The sequence below is a fragment of the Platalea leucorodia genome (genome assembly GCF_965183815.1).
Source record: "Platalea leucorodia genome assembly, chromosome: 3".
Taxonomy (NCBI): domain Eukaryota; kingdom Metazoa; phylum Chordata; class Aves; order Pelecaniformes; family Threskiornithidae; genus Platalea; species Platalea leucorodia.
The window spans coordinates 67,452,310-67,468,861 of record NC_138825.1 but is presented as its reverse complement, the minus strand read 5'-3'; the positions used below and the strand labels follow the sequence as shown (position 1 = coordinate 67,468,861).

Genomic DNA, 16,552 nt, shown 5'->3' with positions numbered 1-16,552 from the left:
CCGTCTACTCTAACAGTGTTCAGAGAGCAGCCACAGACGTGTCAGCGTTAGATTTAAGGACACTGTGAAAGCCTGACTCATGGGCCCCCGTGGACGACTTGACTCCGCCGTAACTCTGACAACTGCAGAATGGCTCATACCAGCTGAACAAGCAGAAGGAGCTCTCTTCTGAAGCTTCAACACAGCACATACAGCAGACTCTCCCACAGACTGGCCTCGCCTCCTGCTTTTTCCTGAGCTGTGGAAATTTTGTATAGAAGGTCTCCGTCTCCCAGAAAAAGAATTATTCCCATCGGGTCATACGTATAACCCAAGAGAGTTCATGAAATCAGAAGAAAACCTTTATCCACCTTTCCCAGCTGTTTTCATTACTCCCAAAGCTTTTATGCCAAAACACTTCCTTCTTAGTGGTTTCTGCCAGCCTGGTGCACCCTACACGTCTGGGAGGCTCAGGGGGAGCAAGGAGGACCCCTTCTCAACAGAACAAACTAAACCAGCCTCCAGCTACATGTCTCTCTGAAGAGGCAATCTTGTTCAGCTCAAAGCAAACAAGATTCGACATCAGGCTGCTGTCGCTTCCAGCTGAACAAGGTAACATTCAGTCCAAGCCATGTAACAAGCCAGTTCAAATTTCCCTTCATTTGCTACATCATCAGTGCCTTGTTATTTATATAATTATTCACTTTCAGATTTTGACAGATATTGATTTGACAATGTTCAGTTTCACTGAATGTTCCCTTCTGCCCATGTTGTAAAACAAGGAATGGGGATGCTTCATTTTGGATTACATTTCACAGCATAAACCCTTGTCTAAATCTTGTTCTGCCCTACAGAACTGAGATGTAATCTCATTTTCTACAATGCTGAGCAAAGAAAACTAGAAACTCACTCTGCCATGCAGGCTATTCAAAGTGCACACTTCTTGACTGTAGGGTAGTATTGATATTTGATCAGTACAGGCAGGTGGTTTGTTTTTTATTTGCTTTTAATAGATTTTGTTAGAATGTGAAATCCAAACATCACAGGGTAGCTTTAGAGATAAGGGCACAGACCTTTTGAAAAAGTACCATTTAAAAATGTGCTGAACTGTCTATGTTTGGAAATTACTTGACCAGTTAGCTACCTCAAGCTACACTCCAAACCAAGTTTCCAGTATCACACATCCAGTATAAGGAAGGCAGAACATAATATACTAAATTCTTAAGAAAATCTGGACCATAAAAGTTGGAACTGGCTCTTCTGTTCCTTAATAAACTTCAATGAGACCCCAGAGACAATTAGGTTGAGTAATTCTGCTTACTTCACATTTTCTGTTCTTCTGATATAAGACGATTCAACTTTTCCTGTTTTTTTCAAAGGCAGCTAGCTACACTCTGAGGACAGTCTGAAGGGGAATAACAACAATCTATTCCTGGGGGAAGGGACACAAGGAAATACTATATTAGGGTAAATTTGCAGGGATCTCTACTTTAGAAATAGATTTAACAGTTTTCTCTGAACTTTGCATTAAATTGCCCTCAGTCTTCTGCAACTGCTGCACATCTCCCAGATAAACCAGATTTCTACACTACACATAAGGGTAAAATTAGGGTTCCATATTGAAGATCTGGACATTACCATAACTTCTGAGATTAATATCTGTACCCAACACTAAAAACTACTATTTCCTTGTTCTCACACGCCCTTGCCAGAGGGTAGACAGGAGGTGCATTGATAGGGGACCAATTAAACTAAATGAAGCCAAAAGCAGATAAAAGCCGCACTGAAATGTGGTGAGCCAAGGCATTCCTGACACCCTAAATACTTAAAAGTGATACAAAAGGTCAGAGCAGAAATAAATTAATAGCTCAAGAAAAGATCATTTGTACCAATGCTGTTTCATTCAGAAATTAATGGCATCTGTGGAAAGTGTGACACAGATGAAAAAGGATTTAAGAAAGACTGGGTAATTACAGCAGTTGTTTAACATTTCTAAGCAGGTCTTCGGATGATCATTGAGGAGAATGAAGAGGCAAAGCGTAAAGGCACAGGACTGCTGGTGGTTCGCAGTCTCTGTGAGCCTGAATATATTGAGTGTCTGCAGAGGCTTAATTGCGGAGTTACAATGAAGACCTCTGTGCCGCTGCCCCTCTCCACTTCACAGGGGCGGCTGCCTTCAAGGTCACTGGGATGCTGGAACAGCATGGATGGATGGGAAAACAATGAAAGGGGTGGAAGGAGGAGAAAGAGAGAAAATAGAATCAGTTGGGAAAGAAAATAAATTGTTTCTGAATGGGAGGGACACAAAGAAATGCTACATTAGGATTCAAACAGTCCAAAAAGGGAAAATGCTGCATTCCATCAAGATACATATTTTTTTAGCAGTAATTAATAATCAAATTATCACGAAGCAGAGGACCAGTGTCAGAGTAAAACCTTGACAAGAAAGCCAACAGCCCAATGAGACTCAGATTCTGAAACGTCGCCCTGAGGTACCCCATCAAAACACACACACACCCCGCAGGGACAAGATGGGCACAGTACTGACCCTCCAGAGACACCCTCTCTTCTTAAAAAGCAATCAGAAACCAGGCGTTGACTTCACTCTTGCTCATTTGGTTCTTAAGCAGGAGCCCTTGGGGCAAGCTCTTGGTAGGGGGAGGGATGGTGGCAAGGTTTTCTAGAGAGCACAGTTCCTCCTGCCTTGGTTTACCAAAGCACACCTTGACATAAACTGTCAGGTTGCTACAGTGTCAGAGCCCCAAACACTTTTTCCTTACCCGAATTCCATCAGAGAATTGCTGTGCTTTTGTGAAGGGGGACCTACTCCAGCAAGGAGTTCAATAAAGACTAGCTGCAAAGCTTAAAAGAAAAATATTTAAAAGGCAAAGAAAAGCGGAGCTGCCCAGATATGCAATCATATTTTTTGAGTAGCACAGTACAGGGAAGGTGTTAGAAGAGAAAGGTCTTAGAGCTGCACTGACATGGCTGAAGCAAAATTTACATATATGTATTTTTATTATTAGTAGAGCATTCCAAGGCAAACTCCACAGGGATTAACAGGATAACTCCACACAGTTACAGAGTGCCTACTCTGTAACTCCCTTCACTGTGTGCTACATACTGTAACAGCGCAAAGGAGCAGGCCAACACTGCTGACCCTACAAACAATATCCAAAATGCTAATCATGGCAGAAGCCTCAAAACACATACCCTGTATACTGCAGAAGGGAGAAGACAAGCAGTTAAGGCACGGCTCAGAGGTGAGAAATAACAGCGATTCCTCAAGGGCCCCAGGACTCTGCCAGGGCTGGGCTAGACACAAATCTTGGCAGTGTCAGCACCAACAACTTCCCTGGCTCAATTTGTCTGAGACCAAAAAAATTCAAATAAGCAGCAGCTTGTGTGCCACAACAGCTCTATGCCTATCCAGGTGCTAGAAACAGAGAGAGTCCACCTGAGCTGCTCAGAGACTATTCTTCAGCTGAACGATAACAACAATACATGAAGTCACCACTTCTGCAGCCCCTCCGATTACGAGTAAGCCACAGACACAGCATGGTGGAGGAAAGGAAGAAACTGAATAGATCTGCTGGTATAGATCAGCTGCACATCCCATAAAACAAAATGCTGATGGAAGTCGATCCAGAGGTAAGAGGTTTCCCAGACATCTGCATGACTGTCACACGTGTGATTGTCTGCCCTGTGGCCAGGTGATATGTGCACACAGGCAAAAAACCCCATCTCTTTGACCAAGATGAGAGGAACCTGGGGATAGAAAGATGCACTGATGACGCTGTTAATGACCCTTGTGCTTTCCTTCCTCCATGCTGGAGCTGACGTAGCAAGAAGTCTCATGGTGGGAGATCACAAAGTTAATGAAAACAAAAGTGATTCCCTAAATGAGGTCAGGACAGTGATCCCAGTTGTTAGGAGAGGGGCAGGCCATAGTGTGAACTATTACTGAAACCTCTCGTATCTGTGACGTTAGGGATCCCTGGGTACTGACTTGCCTAAAGGGTTAAAAATAACTGACCTCATAAGCTGTGAAGAAAGGTATGAGGGGAGCAGATCTGTTTTTATGGTCTATGTACACAAGAGAGTAGATGACTAGGTAGGAAGTTCAAGGCCACAACACCAGCAGTGGTGTTCTCTGAAATGCTCCTAACGTTGCAAGGGTCCAGAAGTGGTACAGCAGGTTTGGATCCAATGGCACCTGAGGAAACTTCTGGCACAGAGAGAAGAGAGGAAGTTTGTACAATAACGATATTCTTCACTTAAGCTGATACAGAACCACGTTGCTACCACTTTAAAAGTAATAGCAGAATTTTAAATCAAAGGCACTTTGAGAGTACACTGTTCAGAAATACATGTCACCTACAGAAAGGCTCCATAATTCCAAATAAAGGCAAGTGAAGCTGAAGAGTGCCATTTAACAGGGGAGGAAAAAAATTTTAAAAATAAAGACGACTAGAAGTCTTTTTTATATATATATTTAAATATATATAAATATATATATTTATTTATATATATATATATATATATATAAAAACACACAGACACACACACATTTGATTAAGAATATTACTATGTTGGGTGTATCAAGCACCTGGCAGTAGGGACTGATAGACTGCAGAAAAACAATAGATACAAATTCCATACATAAGCGAGTGAGACATGCATGCGCAGAGAAATAACAGATTGCCTATGAGAAACACAGATTCCCAATGGACTCAAGTTCTAGGCAGCGAGAGGAAGAATGTGGTATTAGGGACCAACCATGAGCACAACAGCGAGGGTTGTATACTGAAAGAGGCTCAGAGGTCGGAGAGGCTGCAGGCTGAAAGATAAAAGATGCCAACCACCCCTACGCATATGTGCTGTACAAGATATGAAGCTACATATTTAAACACATAAATAATTGCCTCACAGAGCAACTATTCGGGAAATGCACAAGAGGCGAAGCAATTCCTGAGTTAGTTCTGAGGAACGTGCAGGATCTGGTTCCAAACGCTGCAGAGCTTCATTCTGCCACACCCCAGATATACTAAACTGCAGGAGTAGCAACAGTGAGACTAAATATAAAAAAAAAAAAAAAAAGCTATTTAAAAAATAATCCCTGGAGATATAAGCTAACAGTTAAAGTGTTTGCAAGTGGCAAAAACACTATAGTAGAGACTCACTGAATTCATATTTAACCTTTTTGTTATTTAATCATTCTACCAAAAGAATTAATTTTTTGCCAGTTTAAAGTCATGTCCATGTAGCCATGGTGCTGGCTAGTTACCACCACCAGATGGTCTTCACCCACAAATTAAACAGAAATCAAGTATGACACAGCTGAATTGTTAACTGTAGTAACCCATTACTGAAGATAACACTGTTCTTTTATAATGTCATGACTCATGAACCTATTGGAGTTTTTGAGGAACCTCATAAGCATGTGGATAAGACCCAAAAAATAAAAATAGATGTCAAAAGTCTTAATTAAGAAATTAAGTTGCCATGGGGAAAAAGAGGAGAAAAAAAGGTGGATAAACAAGTTTAAAAGATGAGAAAGAAAAGGTAGGAATGCATGCACAGTCTCATTGCAGGCAGGTCACCAGTGTAGCACTCGGGCCCATGCTGTTCAACATACACCTAACCTCGAGGTGGGGGTGAATAAATTAAGTGATAAGGTTGGTTGCTGATACGGAACTATTGAAGATTTTAAAGAAACAAACTGCAGAGAGCTCCAGACAGACCTCATGATACTGCTGAGCTCATGACTGACTGGTGAAAAAATGGCAGGTGAAATTCAGTGTTAGGTATAAAGCAAGAAAAATGAGAAGAAGTTCCATACTGCATTCACAGTGATTGCATCTGAACTGTCTACCACTGGACATGAAAGATCATTGCGTTAATAACTATGAAAATGTCAACCAGAATGCAAGGTACGTTTCTGATTTCTCCTAACCTGAGAAGACAGAGCAGAATAAGAAAAGGTTCAAGAAGGGCAACAAGGACAACCAAACTTCTGGAATGGCTTCCACACATCGGACAACAAAAAGAGCTGCTACTCTTTGACCAGAGGAGAGGACAACCAAGAAGATCTATGAAACCATAAGTAGCATGGCAAAGGTAAACAGGTAGGCTTGTTCACTGAGTGAAGTGCCTTCTAAAGGGACAATACACAGTTACACTGTAAATCTTACTCCCATAGGATGTAGTGAATTCCATGAGTTTACAGGGGTTCAAAAGCAATTATGAAGATTAGAGGAAGTAAACCTCATTAATGGCTACTGAACACAAGGACATTACATGCAAGTGATAAGCTTACTGAAAAAGCATGCTAGGAAATTATGACTATGTGCCTGTTCTGTGCTTCAGCCCTTCCTTAAGCATTCACTATTGACCACCAGCAGAGACAGGCAGATAATAAAACTGAACTTCGATCTGGCGAAATGCAGTTGTTCTCACTGCCTCCACACTTTGTTGAAAAACTCCAACTTTGATTCAAAGATCAGTGGTGAGAGGGTGAGACAGCAAGTGAAAGTGCACACGTACACACAAGCTGAGATGGTAGCTAGAAACTCCATCAAAGCTTTCCAAGTCCAGTGACATCATGTTGAAGCAGCCAGTCCTAGTTACTCTGCCAATTCTGCTAGTGGCATGGATGAGGTCATTTCACTCCAAAAATATCCAGTCACTTCACACTCACTCAAGAATGCTCGAGAAGCAGCGGATCATCCTTCAATGCAGCATATATACACACACTTCTAGCAGCAACCAAACCTGTATGTCTGTACCGAGAGACCCCCCAGTGCTCAGGAACACCCCTTGGAGCACCAGCTCCTCTTTAAAACATATTTGTTGGGAACAGCCATGCCTTCTGGAGTTACATAGATGAATATTATTTCTGGCCTTTTCCTCTGTACATAATGTAGATGAAGCACACTGGCACAGACAAAAGCATCATACAGGGTAGACCTTTTCGTCTCTGTCTTACTAACTGCTTAAATATTGCTCAAGGGCTTTTTAAAAGATTAGGAGGGCTAAAATTACCTAAAAGTAAAGGTAGAGACAAATGAAGAATAGCCACTCTAATCAGTATTGCCCACACTTAGCATTTCTTAGCAGAATCTTCAGGAAATTATTTTGTAGCCTTAAGGACATCTCACCAGTACACAGGCTTGTGAGACAGTGTCTAATAGACGGACCTGGGATACCAGTCCTGTCATCATCAGCATATCTAATTCTGCAGTTTAGTTGTACTGTTTATGCACTAATTATTTTTTCATAGAACCAAATAAGTGTTTTCAGAATTTACTGCGCCACAGCCACAGGTGTCTTGGCAGAAAAAATAAATAGTTCTTTCTTAGCTTTATCAATAGTGTATCACTGGCTTAGCAAGTACTTCTGTACTAGCTCAATTCCTCTTCTAATGATCCAAGCAGATTTAATATAAGCAACTTAGAAATTCTTTGGAAACAATGAAGAACAGAGTATTGTAATCCCATGTATTCTATATATACCCCCAAAACACCCACATTGTGGCTGTACAGAAAAAATCTTCTAATTATGCTGAGTTTTCACAATAATTTTCATTATTTCCCAACAACAACAGCATTCAAAGCGAAAAATTAGCCAATTTAAAAAGAAAAAAAAGAAAAAACCAAACAAACAAACAAACAACTGCACACTATTCTCACAACTACCTTTGAGTGCTGGCAACAGCACCTGCAGGAGAACATTTCCTCATTCCAGAGTGGCTGGGGACATGGGTATTCTCTTCTTTTGACTCTTCCGAGAAGACCTCTGGTGAAACAGTTCTGTATGAATGACAGAAACATTTGGTCTATAGACTTGGCTGTCCCGTTTTCTCAACTTGGAAGGAACTGGAATAAATAAGAATCCTCTTCTGAAGTAGTCCATTTCATGTTCACACATTGACCCATCATTGTTATCTTAACAATACTTTTAATGATAAGATTTTTAAAATTTTTTTTTTAAACACCAGAATAATTGTCTCACATCTCCCTCTACCAGCTAGCCAAGGCAAAAATGTAACAAAAATCAGAATAACCTCCTGGCAGATATCTACAAAAAATGAAAATGCACCATCTTGGTAGAAAAAGTTGAACGACTGAAAAGGTTTTTGCATCGTATGTTTTCTGATCTACTTTTTGCAAAAACATATCTGAACTCCTAACTATGTCAGGATTGTCTGTTCTGTCGTTGCTAAACCCAATGAGAATAAAAAACTTTTTTTTTTTTTTTGTTCACAATGGCACATTAAAAGCACCAGCAGATATTTTTGCCACGACTCCAAGACTGCACGATAAGGTTTCAGCCTTATCATACCCCAAAAAAATACTGCTTATTTCAAGATCAAGTGTTTTAAACAAAAACGGCATCCCAGATGGATCCCACCTGGCTGCATCCCAAGATCTTACAGTCACAGAAGCAAAACGCTGTACTGAATGAGACTGACGCACAGAAGAACAGGAGGCAGACTGGGATACCGAGATGGGCACCACTCAGCTCTGTCTTTCACAGATATGCAAAGCCCCACAATGAGATCCTCAACGCCACTTCACCTACTCAGGCTCTGGTTCCTGCTGAAAGGAACTGCCTTTGTGCAGGCCAAATGAGATTTATGAATAAAGACCGCTTCTGGCAGGCTATAGCAAAGGAGGAGGATCCAGAATAAGGGCTTGGGAGCTCATTTGCCTTATAACTTACAGAGCACAATGTGGGAACATAGTAGAAGACAACTAAATTAGGTTAGACACACTCTAAGTTTCAGACTAATCCAAAATCAGAAGGCAAGATTTAAATCAAACAACTCTTTTCAGATTAGGGGAAAAAGTGAATAAGCAAGAAACCAGTTTCCAGTTGCTAATCCAAAGCAGCCCAGGGCTTGGAACCTCAGACATTTCCAAGCAATTACGTGTTCCCTTGTTTATTCTGGGTCATTTGGAGCGAGCCATACATCTGCAAGGGATACTCCAGTAACTCACGCAAGCTTGCGATTTTCTGCTGTGCAAAGCTCCCCATCCTCCCAGTTTCACTGTGTCCAGACAACTGGACAGTGACGTTGTACCTGCCTGACACACCATGCCGGATAAACGAGTGACGCGCTGCGTGGCTAGCCGCAGCTGTGAGAAAAACACGTTAAACACAATACATGAGTTCAGCAAGCCGAAGAGCTCTCGCTGCAGCTGACAGGATGGATGGCACGGAAGCAGACAGGAACATGCAAGCGACCGCTACTATAGATTGGATATAGGTAGGGCACTAGATGATATTTTAAAGTCTCGCTTTCTCCGAAAGGTACTGATTTACCGTTATTTATATTGAAAAAAAACCCCGCCAAGCGATGGCGAGAGGCACACGCTCGGTTTCGCGGCCCCCGCGCCCGGCCCGCGCTGCGGGGAGGCGGCGCGCCGCAGGCACCCACGCGCTCGCCCCGGGGCGGCGGGAGCGCCGCGCGGCGCGGCACAGCAGCGCCACCTGGCGGCGCCCGGCGCCGCGCCCCGCGGCAGCCGCGGGAGCAGGCGGGCGGGAGCAGGCGGGCGGGCGGGCCGGTGCGGCCCGTCAGGCCCCAGCCGCGGCGCCGAGGCCTGGCTGCCCGCGGCAGCTGGCAGGGGTTTCTGCCGCAGAGAGGGCGGCTTTCGGGGAAGGAAACACAGACGTGCGTGCTGTAGGACTGATCCTCCGCTTCTCCCCAACGGGCGATGCGTTACACCCGACAGCAAACACCCAGGCGGCAGTTTCAGAAGGCACAAGAAATCCCGTGGGAAAGCAGCACAGAACGGCCTGACCTGCAGGACCTGACCTAGTGATGTAGCGTGTGATCAGACTGTTCGCGGGAACCCAGCCAATTAATCCAAAACCCAGGCATTTTCAAGAGTAATGCATTACGGACGCACAATAGTTACACAGAAGGCAAAGCTCATTTGGCAGGTAAAATATGGAGACTTTGGCTCTCCGTGTGAACGAGCATTACCTGTTGGTTTTACAGTGCCGCAGGAGGAATGAAGGGTCCTTTCCAATTATCCCCAAAGGGACTGATCAAGGAGCGGCGACATCGGCAGGGATTTTCAACCACCACCACCGCCGCCGCCTCTGTGCAATTCAAAACGGAGGATCTGAATGGCAAGTTATATTCCCACTACAGTTTAAAGGCTGTCCTTTGAAACTGACCGATTTTAGATCTGATCTTTATCCAGGATGAAGGTGATTCCCAACAGCCCTACCAGCAGAGAGAGCAGAGGTACCGCAACCCGCCTCCTCACCTGTGTGAACGCCACTAACTGCAGGTACAGCTCGGCGGGAGGCGGCTCAGGCCATCGGGAGGGGATGGGGATGAGCCCTACTAACCAGACGTCGCGGAGAAGCTGCGCCACAAAAGCCAGCCCAGGAGAACAACTGCAGCTTCAGCAAGAATCACCCGCATCACGTCAGCAAAGAAGGTTCAGAAGTCACGAGGCAACACAAGCAAATGCTTTCACAGGCATCCAGACACCCGATGCCAGTTCCCGATGGCTGGCTGGGAGCTCCAAGCACAGCCTCCCTCCACGGTCAGAGCATGTGTAGGGTCTCTCTCCCGCATCTGCTCTGGTGCCTAAATAAAGGCTGCGCTTACGCTGTCATCTTCCCTTTGAACAAAGGGCTCGCACTGCCTCCGTCTCCCTTCCAGTTGCCTAGTTTGATGAAGCTCGTAGAAACTTAATTACTTTTGAGACACTCCCTCCCCCCATTCCTTTTGCCAAAAATGACTGAAGTCTGCCAACAGATTCAAAAGTAATTAGGGCAAGACACACACAGGCAGCGAGATTACCCCAGACACCTTTCCTTTGGAAACCAGGCTAAAACTCACAGCATTGTATTTATTAAAACAGTCCCCTGAAGTCAGATTTGTGATTGCTGTACTTCTGTTATTGGCAATATGGCAGATTTTTAAAACAATTTTTGGAGGATTATATTTGGTTTCTACAAATCGGATTGATTTCACCCCTTCTAGCCACAGGCAAGCCATTTATGAACACTTTTCCGATCTGTTAAGTGGGGATGACAAGTACTTACCTGCCTCAGATGTGGTCTGTGTGCCAACACAGTGGTTTGAAGCTCTTTAAACATACATAAAAAATAATTATTATAAATATTGCTGTAAGATTAGCGCATACCCACATTTTATTCTTTTTGAATGGCTACAGCCTTTTAAACATAGAAGCACAATAGAGGTCTAATCCTCAGATATATTTGTGATACAGAGGAAATAACTCATTTAGCAAATCTTTTGCCAAGTTAGCTTTCTGCTGCAATTTAACTCAATACTTAGTGAAAGAGCGTATTTTATTGGGCAGTTCCATTGCTTTTAAGAAGAATATCTGACAAAGAAATAATGGGCTGGAAAAAGTTTCAAGCAGGCCTTTCTCAAACACTTCCTTCTCCGTCGGTGCTCACTGGATAAAAATGCATCTCCTTACCCCTTGAATTCATCTCAGTCATGCCACTGCTTACTGAAAGGCCTAACGGAAACCCAGCCAATGCTTCCAACACATCCAGACCCTTTCATCTTCCTGCTGCCCGTCGCCTTCCTGAAACCTCACCAGCACGTTCACACACGCTGCTTGTTGACCTGCAACACGAGATCAACCTGCCATGCTGCTGCCTGCCTCACTGCTGCTCACGCAGGGGACAGGTGGCTGGGATGACGGCTTTCTTCTTGGCACCCATTGATATCCAGGGATAGCACGTGCGCTTCACCCAAGGCTGGGAAGTACAGGAGGCTATGGAAAATGAGTGCAAACTCTTTGGTCTTTAAAGAGGACAGGCAGTGTGAGGAAGGTGTCAACACCCCACACGAGCATTGCAGACCCTCTCACACACCCACCCTCCCCCCCAAATATACATTGGAGGATGATTTTTGAGCACAAAACCATCCTTACATGTTCCACAACATCCAGGCAGCTGTAAAAGGGGCTACCGCCTGCTTCCCCAATCCTTCCTTTCCCCCATCCCAGTCCTGCAGCGCAGGCAGAGCAATGGGGATGCACACTAAGTGTTAAATCAATTAATGTGTCAGTGGGGTGAAAAAAAACCTGCGATGTGTTTCCCAAGTCATCAGTCAAACAATGATCAGCTGCCAAATTGCCCTGAATAAGCAACCCAAGCAGCGTTGTCTTCTTAATTATCAAAGATTCTTATCAGCTTACCTGAATGCATTTTGGACTTCTCCCTTGTGCCCTAATTTAATTCTTTAATTATGAGGAACTATGAGCCAGTATTTTCAATAAATGCCGAGAGGGCTGCTGTTCCCTTGCATATACCCAGTAAGTGTTATAGTACGGATTTAGCTAAGGTGCACTGTGATTGCAGCGAAGTTTTAAACTTCTAGCCAGTATTTCCTTTTCCAGCAGGCATTCATGTTGCAAGACTCTAACTTATCAATGTCTCTTCTCATACACAAAACTACAAACTACCTGCAAAGACATAAAGTGTGAAATTAAAAAATAATCACGGCTTAGTTTCAATTGTGTATGTTTTACATACAAATATAAGAATTCAAATGAGAAAAGAAGTCAGAAAAAACCACATTTAATTAAAAAAGAGGTTTTATATTAAAAAAGATAATGGCACTAAACCAGAAACAAAGTTAGTTAAGGGATCATAGCCACAGGGCAGTTGTAATTTTATACTGAAACTGTACAGCTGTTCCTATCATCTGCACTTTGCTCCTGATTAAAATAACATCTAGAGTTCCAGTCACAAATAATCTTTCACACAACTACAATGTATTATGAAAACACACATCATTTTTGTATTACATGACAAAAACCCCCTTATATTTATTACATTAGATTCATAAATATTTACCTAAGTATTGTGCTGGTTTTCTGCTCTACTCCTTACACCTAAAGAACTGGGAGTGTGGTTTGTTCTATTGACAAAAGTGATTTGTCTGACAGGGTTCGCCCATAGTGGCACAGTGCTTTACCACATAGGGGTACCCCGCGAGATGGAGCATCAAGGGCAGGACCGTCACATTAGAACAGTTTCCTATTTTATTCATCCTGCTTTTGAGAATCCTCCAGTGCTTCCTTTCCATATGAAGACAGCCTTTGATTTTAAAAAACAAGAAATACTTACACCCCCAAAATTGTTCGTATGTTGTGGATAACTAATCAGTAGATGTCTAATTTTTCTATGACTTTTCAGAGTTCTGTTTCAATGTTTATATATAAAAGGGAGAATGCCAGTGGTTACTTTGGGAACAACACAGTCAGGGCCTGTATCCAAAGCTCAGCAGAAAGGCCCTTTATTCCTTTAATCAGCTTTGATCACGTAAAAAAATGGAATTCAGTCCTTGATTGTAGGTAGAATATTCCCTATGAGGTCAATATAATTCTGTGTGTGCACTGAAAGAAAATATTTCATTCCAAGAATATAATTTCACAGTGGTTACTTCAGGTAGTCAGCACGCAGGTGTGAGCACTTAAGCACAGCTGAGCTAGTTTACAAATTAATTGTAAAGCAGTACACAAGTTAGTGAGCCCAAAGCGTTGCTGTGGGACTGGGGCTCTAGAGCTACAGTCCACAGCTCTTTGTGCTGCAACAAGCCACGTCAGTATATAATTCGTTATCAGTGAATTCCACGGGGAGCTTTCAGTCCTTCCCTGCAAAGAGAAGGATTTGCAATAGTTCACTGTTCAACTATTAATTTTTGAAGTGGTTTAGACAGCATCTATCAGCGTAAGGGAAATCAGAACTCGATTTCTAGCCTTGTCCAGGATAGACCAGACATAAAGCCGATCATAGATAATACCCAAAAAGCCTATGTGAACTCCACAGTAGACCTTTACACTGATTTTGAGTGAAAGGTTTGGTGGTTTGCTAGCTATGAAATTTAGACTACAGTTTCCCTCCACAGTTATTTTATTCTTCCTGAAACTTTTTATTATGCTAGTAATTGGCAGGTTTTGGCAGTTCACAAAATGCAATCTATCAGATGGCCAAAAAAACTGACACCAGTGTATGTAACATGGCTGCATATCATTGCTGAAAAACCTAAAGGTCTTTCTAGTGCATGACAATATTCCAGAAAGGACAGTGCCAAGAGTGGTGAGCTTTAAAAATGGCTCACCTTGTCACATGGTCCTTTCTTTTTTCTTTTTTTTTAAATAATCTCAAGAATACAATCAACTGGAATAAGAATAAAAAATATTTAAAAGATCTAGCAAAAAAGCTGCATAGAAAGCATTTTCACAGTTGTTTTTAAATAGTTTTCATCAAACCTTACCTAGAAAGTGAACAAAATTAGGACTTCCAAAGACAAAATACATTGCATTGCAGTTTTTTCCTGTGAATTTCACACTTACTTGGGAAATTCATATGACTGGTTTTAGGTATTTTTAATACTGTACCATTTAGAAGTGCTCATCAGGATTTGGTTCTCCAGTGTACTAGAACTGTAAAGACCTATATGAACACACAAGTCTACACAAACAGATTGTAGATCTCTAATATAAAGAGGTTAAACATCTGTTTGAAAAATAAATTCTTCTGAAACAAGACCTACCAGATGGGAGGTAGATTAGTGCCATTAAAATATTTAGGGTACTTATTCTCATTTCAAATATGAGGGGGAAAACTGTGCTATCTCCAAAATTTTGCTGCAAGTAAAACTGAAAATTTACTGGTAATCACTGTTGGGTTTCCATCACTTTTTTTTTTAAACTGGATAAGGTTCTATTAACATATATAACACAGTTGAATGTTGAAAGGACACACTATCCCTTTGAAACATCAGCCTTACAAAGTAAGTCCACAGGTTGTTCTTTTGCCATTAGTTGTGAGCTTAGCTCTGCTTAGATTTTATAACCCACTCGGCATTTGGGTTGAGCTGGTGTAGGTCCTTCATGTAGGTATCGTCATCAAGGCAGCGTTCTCCTAGAAACAGAAGAGATGTGTGGCTACATCAGTACCAAAAAAGAAAGGAAACAATTTTCAAAGTTCCTGTCACTGTTTTATTCCATTTAGGTTTTCAAGCCTTCTCTGTGGTATTAAACAAAGGACAACGTAGCTAAAACCTAGACGTGCTCTACCCTTCCCATCTGTCTTGGGGAGGAAGGGGAAAGAGGAAGAAGAAAGGAGGGAAGGGGCTGTGCCACCTCTGTGGCATGTTCTAGGTCAGATTCTTCACACAGACCGCGCACATGGGAGCTCCTCTCTGCGAAGGTTTAGGAAAAAAGAAGCAAGGCCCCGGTCCTCTTGTGGTTAAATCGAAACACTAGGTTCACATTTGCATAAAAACCCATTAAAATTTAAGGTTATTTTCCCCTTCTTAAATGGAAAGTTTGAGCAAGGTTTGTTCTTGCTCAGAAGCCATTACTCCCTATCTTGCTCCTCTTGGTCAGCAGTTCTGCATAGCACTTGTAGAGGTTACTGTCCTAGGAGGGAAAAGTAGTACAGTGTTCTTGGTGCGTTACAAGCAATTAATTTATGTCTAGTAGCTATGATGAAAATAGCATATGCTGATCCATCAAGATCTGCGTACTCTTCCCATTCCCTCACAGGCAAAGCATTATCTCATGCATTTGCAGCTCTACATCGCAGCCCCTCTCCCACTCCACTGTGCAAGTGGTTGGGGTAGATTGGCTCGTGTGCCAGCCAGATGTTTCCAGCACACATGCACCTGAAGCAGGAGGCAAGCAGAGGTGCGACGCTGCAGCTGGGTTTGTCTGCCACCTCTTTGGACTCCCTGCGCAGGGCAGGCAAGGCGGCGAGACTCCCTCCTCAACCAGGCTCGGTCTCCATCTGCTCCCTCTCCATCCGCTCTCTTTGCCAGGTGGCAGCCTGTCTGCCCTTTAGGATTTTTATCCCAACCTACATGACCTGTACCACCCACGCTGCTGAACCAGGCCCTCTCCCCTACACAGTGATGATCTTAAGGGGTCTTTTCCAACCTTAATGATTCTATGATTCTATGTTCAGGCAGTGAGAGCACAGGGACAGTGGCTTGCCATGTCCCTATCCAGTCCCGGTCCCAAAGCAATGGCAGAAGTCCCGTTCAGTGCCCTGAAGCCCTGTAGTGTATTGAGTACTCAAAAACACCTAGAGACGTCAGCAGCTCCATCTGCGAGGGGACAGGATCGCAGCATTGCACATGTTACAGTTAGGAGCACAAGTGTAAGCATATGAGTGTATCACAAGCCTGACGAGTCTTCTCGCTTTTGGGCTCTGTCTACATGAGTAAGTCACATCAGGCAGACAGAGAGAAATGGCAAAGATCAGGACAGCTGGTTTACGTAAACCTGTACAGCAGGTTAAAGTCAGGGAGTTTCTCTTATCTCAACTGAGAGTATTAATAAGGACTAGTATTTGTAAGGGCTGATTAAAGTTGAAATTGTCTGGAAGCAAACTATTCAGACAAAGGAAACATCTAAGCTTTCTATCTTATTTCATAACAGAACAAAACAAGGCAAAACAAATGGAATGGATTGAGAGCAGCCCTGAGGAGAAGGACTTGGGGGTACCAGTGGATGAAAAGCTGGACGTGACCCAGCAATGTGCGCTTGCAGCCCAG

The 16,552-nt window shown here is 43.0% G+C and overlaps 1 protein-coding gene across 1 annotated transcript in view; it reads right to left on the bottom strand.

Moving 5' to 3' along the window:
• Positions 1-14,824: 14,824 nt before the first annotated feature.
• Positions 14,825-16,552, bottom strand: part of ARHGAP18 (Rho GTPase activating protein 18) — a gene marked incomplete at both ends in the record, with an annotated part of 68,519 nt that continues 66,791 nt past the window's right edge. The window contains one exon of the mRNA XM_082305438.1: positions 14,825-14,916. Coding sequence (XP_082161564.1) covers positions 14,825-14,916 — 92 coding nt within the window. The remainder of the gene's footprint in view (positions 14,917-16,552) is intronic.